Source organism: Lygodium microphyllum, chromosome 7 (genome assembly GCF_053477565.2).
Source record: "Lygodium microphyllum isolate KBCC chromosome 7, Lygodium_microphyllum_v1.1.10, whole genome shotgun sequence".
In the NCBI taxonomy this organism is placed as follows: domain Eukaryota; kingdom Viridiplantae; phylum Streptophyta; class Polypodiopsida; order Schizaeales; family Lygodiaceae; genus Lygodium; species Lygodium microphyllum.
In genome coordinates, this window is record NC_141141.1 from 65,603,996 (window position 1) to 65,608,785 (window position 4,790).

General features: G+C 43.1%; 1 protein-coding gene across 5 annotated transcripts; it reads right to left on the reverse strand.

Annotated features, from left to right (window-relative positions):
- Positions 1-1,094: 1,094 nt before the first annotated feature.
- On the reverse strand, positions 1,095-4,579 carry LOC148033542 (protein NRT1/ PTR FAMILY 3.1-like). 5 transcript variants are annotated; one of them, XM_087681482.1, is made up of 5 exons: positions 4,194-4,579; positions 3,411-3,628; positions 2,406-2,974; positions 2,052-2,283; positions 1,095-1,922 (listed from the first exon to the last, which is right to left on the reverse strand). In XM_087681482.1, exons 1-5 carry the CDS (start codon positions 4,447-4,449, stop codon positions 1,374-1,376), a joined length of 1,824 nt encoding a protein of 607 aa, XP_087537608.1. In that variant the 5' UTR covers positions 4,450-4,579; the 3' UTR covers positions 1,095-1,373. The 5 variants fall into 5 exon arrangements, with proteins under 5 accessions (XP_087537608.1, XP_087537610.1, XP_087537607.1 ...); XM_087681484.1 differs by adding an exon at positions 3,715-3,777 and having other exon boundaries at positions 1,095-2,283; XM_087681483.1 differs by having other exon boundaries at positions 1,099-2,283; positions 2,406-2,586; positions 2,724-2,817; positions 4,194-4,576.
- Positions 4,580-4,790: the final 211 nt, after the last annotated feature.

Below are 4,790 nucleotides of genomic sequence, written 5' to 3' on the forward strand. Positions count from 1 at the left end.
GCTCTAGATGAGTAGGTGTATATGATACATAAATATGTGTATGCATTGTTTACATGTTGCAAATGAGACTAGAGGTAAATATGGACTCCAAAAGGACTCTTTAGATTAGAAATTAATAAATCTCCTAATTGCAACCCATTTGAGGTGGGCCAATGGGAGATGGGGTGGTGTGAACATGTTATCCAGTTTCTAAAAGGGATTAGTGGTTTTGCACTAGCATGTGGTTTCAAAAGGCTCCTATTTCCTTGAGAACAAATTGTACAATGGGACGTTGCAAGGCCACATTCAAAATTCAAAACAGAAAACTCTTTTTGAATTTGAAAGGGGGGAAATACCCACATGCAAGATTTTCTGCATCTCACAGGATTACAATATGTGGTATGCAATAGAGAAAACAAGCTTCTACATTGGACAGAATTGTCTACTTGGGGCATACTAAAACAGCACAGCATCTGCTTTGGACACAGTAAGTGCACATCAATCACTGCACTAAGGTAGTAATCCAATTAAGATGTTAGCTAAGTCATTAAAAGTGGGATAAAGAGAATACCCAACTTTGCAAGACGGTTCTGCCAACCAAGAATTGACGAGCCAGTTAGCTATATTGCAATTGCAATTAGAAGATATGCATCACGTTAATACTTCCTTGCTGACTCTACCATGAACTGCCTGAGAGCCTTGGAGCTAAGCTGAATAGTTCTTTGACAATTAGATGAAATGTAGGGCATCTATATTTACAATAGATCAAGGTGGATAAGCATGCAATCAATGTGTACACACACACACACATAGAGAGAGAGAGAGAACAAGGAAAAAAAAGGGCCAATAAAGCAGCTAATTCATATTCCTATTTTATGTTCTAAGAAAAATTGTCTCCCAAACTTCACTATGGCACAGGGCAGGCCAACAAATTATGTCAAGCCTATGCATTGATGCTTACACTATTGACATTGCAAGGACTAGTCATTGATGAGAGCCCCTTGCATGCCCTTCAATATAGCAAAGTCAATATAATATATTGAAACACTATTGTCTGACTCCACTAAACTTGCTACTAAAGAATAGAAACACTATTTCCCGACTCCACTAAACACAATAGCATAGAATTTCTTGAATTTCTTGAACCCAAGGTGAAGAGAAACCACTAAAATAGCATGTTCTTGCAGAGCAATGCCAATAAATAATAATGATTAACTTTGAAGGCCTAGAGTTCACATGATCTTAACAACCAAAGAAGATGCAGAATCTTACATCCACTCACATAAGACTCTACTTCAAACATCCAGACATATATGACCCTACTTCAAATACCACTGGTGAACTTTGGTGGCAAGCTGTAAGCTTCTAAAAGCCTTGATGAAGCCCTTCCAATATTAATCCTGTGACTGTGTTATGGGTTCTTCCATAACATTGAGTTGGATTTGGTAAGGGTCTTCCCTTGTGGCAGCTGTGGCCATATTCTTGTAAGTGTACCATGTAGAGCAGAGGAGGAAATACATAAGAGTTATGGCTATTTGAGCAGCAATGAAGTAGTAAAACCTGTCCAAGTGTCCCCTGTTGAGATTGTTCTCCAACCAGCCCTCCCCATTTCCTCCTCTCCTGCTCAGCTTCTGCATAGCCGTTAGTATCATGGCACTTATGTACACACCCACACCACTTATGCCTGAGTTGAGAGACCCTACTGTGCTTCTCATCCCATCTGGGACTTGATCATAAAAGAACTCGGTCACACCCACACCATTAAATGCCTCCCCTAAGCCCATTATGCTCAATTGTGGAACCAGCCAAAACACAGACATTGGTACAGCCTCCCCTGGCTTGTCAACTAGCCCCCTCTCCCTTGCAATCCTCCTCCTCTGCCCTTCCACTATGCCTGACAGTACCATGGCAGTGATCTGCATGATGTGCCCGATGCCAATCCTCTGCAGATATGTGATGCCCATATCAGTTTCCGTAACCCTCCTCGCAAAGGGAAGAATCAGCTTGTCATAGATAGGGAGACAAATAATTATAGCTAGCATGCCAAAGATGGTCATGGATGCTGCAGGTACCTTGAAGGAGCCAAATACATGCCTTTGCATGGTGTTTGCTTGCAGAACAACAAAGCTACCTTGCTGTGATACAACCAGAACATGTAGCATGGTTGCTATCATGATAGGGCATGTACGCAAAACAAGCTTCAGCTGCTCCACTTGATGCACTGTGCAGATTCTCCAGGGTCTCAGTACGCTGCCATCTGCTGCAATATCTCCCTCTGTTAGTACAGCAGCTTTGTCCAAGAAGCTGCAGGCATTTCCATATGGTGAAATGTGAGTGCTCCATGATCCCAAATTCTAGCCCCAATGTTGCATCATGAGATAGCCAAACCATTTAATAAATTGATAGTTGAAAGGGGGGAATTTTACCTGAAATGATGAGTGTGAAGAATTTTTTCCCCCATTTGCACATCCCCAAGTGGTGGATTAAACAGTATGTTTGGGTCTTCTGGCATTTTCAGACTTCTCTTGTGAAATGCGGCATTGCACACTTTGACCAGATCCTTGAGCATGCTACCTGCCGGAACCCCATACTTGTAGAAAGGGATGCCTAAAACATATATGGCTATAGAGAGGCCCATGAGTATAGTGGGTATGCCAAACCCTAGAGTCCAACTTACACTTTGTTGCACATAGACAACTATAGTGGCTGAAAGAATCACGCTAAAGTAGATGCCAAAGAAGTACCAATTTGAGTAGCTTTGGAAGGACACTTTGCCCTTTGAAGTCTCTTGGTTGAACTGATCAGCTCCAAAAGGGTAGGCACATGGTTTGATGCCACCTGAAGCAATTGCCAAGAATGTAAAAGCTAAGTAGAGGACAGTAAGCTGGCCTGCACTTGCTGGAGAGCATTGAGAGGGTGTTTGATTCTCATTGATGGGACAAGGGGTCGGCCTTAATGATCCAATTGCTGCTGTAATAACCATAAGACCCATTCCCTAGCTCGAGGCCGAAGTTGGGAGCTTCATCAGATTCAGTGACATGGAACTGTAGAGAGCTTACAAGAGCCATCATCTATAATTGAGACTACGGTACTTGATATTTTTGAATTTGCAAACATAGTACTGGTGGTGATATTTTAATATGCACAAGCTAAACCAAGTTTATTATCAACAAATTCATTTGCATATCCAAGCGTGCCCATTCATGCACTTCCATGGAAGATGTGCTTCTGCATGCTCATATACCATGTGAAAATTTTCCCTATGGAATGAAAAATCTAGCTTGCTGTGCTTAGAATCCATTGTGCCATATGTAGACCCCTAGCCATGACAATACCCTCTAGCTGCTATAAGTCATGAAAATCCAACTGTAAATGCCTTTGGAACTTCCGTTTACCTATTGGCAAACATGTTGATAAGTGAAGCAACTCACCAGCAAGTTAAAGATGGAGGCTATGATCAATGTCAAGAAACGCCCCAGGTATGAGTCTGCTAGATAACCTCCAATCACAGGAGTAATGTAAGCCGTGCCATTGCTTATGCTGAGAACATTTGCAGCAGAAACCAGATCGAAATGGAATTCTTGTGTGAGATACAGGATCATACTGAGCGACAGTCCTATGGTTGCCAACTTGTCACAGACTTCATTACCTGTATGCAAAACGAACTCAAAGTGAGGCCTCCTCCTCATGTCCCTCTAACTGAAGCCTGGAGCTGATCCTCAAACACTTGCTCACCTCAAAGTTCACCAGGGTCCTACTGCCCACACCTGAGAATGCACTATGCTTCATGAATGGATTCTGTGATAGGACTCCATTAAATTCAAAGTGAGTCCTCCTCATGAACCCAAAACTGAAGCCTAGAGATGACCTTCAAACACTTGCTCACCTCAAAGTTCACTTGGATTCTATTTTGCACAGATGAGAATGCAAGAACGTGCACTGACACAAACTGCACCTAGAGAGCCCAGATGAGCAGTCGCATCGCATGGCGGAAATCTTTCACATATTGATCCACACACATGCATTCAGATGAGCAGCCTCATCGCATGGCGGAATTCTTTCACATATTCATCCACACACACACATTCAGAAAAAAGTAGATCATGTGCATGCAAGAACCCATGAGCAATCTCATCGCAGAGCGGAAATCTTTCACATACTCATCCATACACATGCATTCAGAAAAACAGTAGATCATGTACATGGAGCTTCACCTATAATGAAAGGCATGGTCTTCCAGCCTCCTGGCTTGATGGCGGGCCTGGTCACTGCAGGTCTGCAAAATGCCCTCCGGACGCACATCCACAACATGGCGTGAGTTGAGGTCAGAAGCCCCCTGCACTTCTCATGTACTGGCTTGTCTGCCGGATTTTCATCCATCACGCTTCTGGTTGAAGCCATAGTATCTGAGGGCTGCAGCGGCGGAAGCAAATCCCTCTTCGGTTTGCTAGGAAGACATCTATATGACATGGGGAGCACCAGCAGTCTCAGTAGAAGTGACAGCAGTGACACGGACACTACCTTAACATGGGGTCACGATTCTACGAGGCTGATGTCACGATACTTGGTTCAACGTTGCCTTTTGATACCTACGTATCACATAGCTATAAACAAGGCGTATGTCAAAAGTCCCACAAGTTGGCTTAAATATTCCCAAGTGACCTGCAGGGCCAAGGGCCAGCTGGTTGATCTTTGATTTGCCTCACTCGTATTGAGGGATCTCGGCACCTTTAAAAACTCACATTGTAAAAAAGCAAAATTGAACAAGTAGCAACCCCTAGTTTTTTATTTGATCCAAGCTTTTTCGATTG

Bases quoted from the DNA above. Each gene is read 5' to 3' on its own strand.
- LOC148033542 (XM_087681481.1), bottom strand. From the start codon at position 4,449: ATGTCATATAGATGTCTTCCTAGCAAACCGAAGAGGGATTTGCTTCCG. The intron at 2,975-3,410 runs GTGAGTTGCTTC...GCCTCGAGCTAG, and splicing joins CCTCCATCTTTAACTTGCTG to GGAATGGGTCTTATGGTTAT. The intron at 2,284-2,405 runs GTAAAATTCCCC...AAATGCCTGCAG, and splicing joins CTTCACACTCATCATTTCAG to CTTCTTGGACAAAGCTGCTG.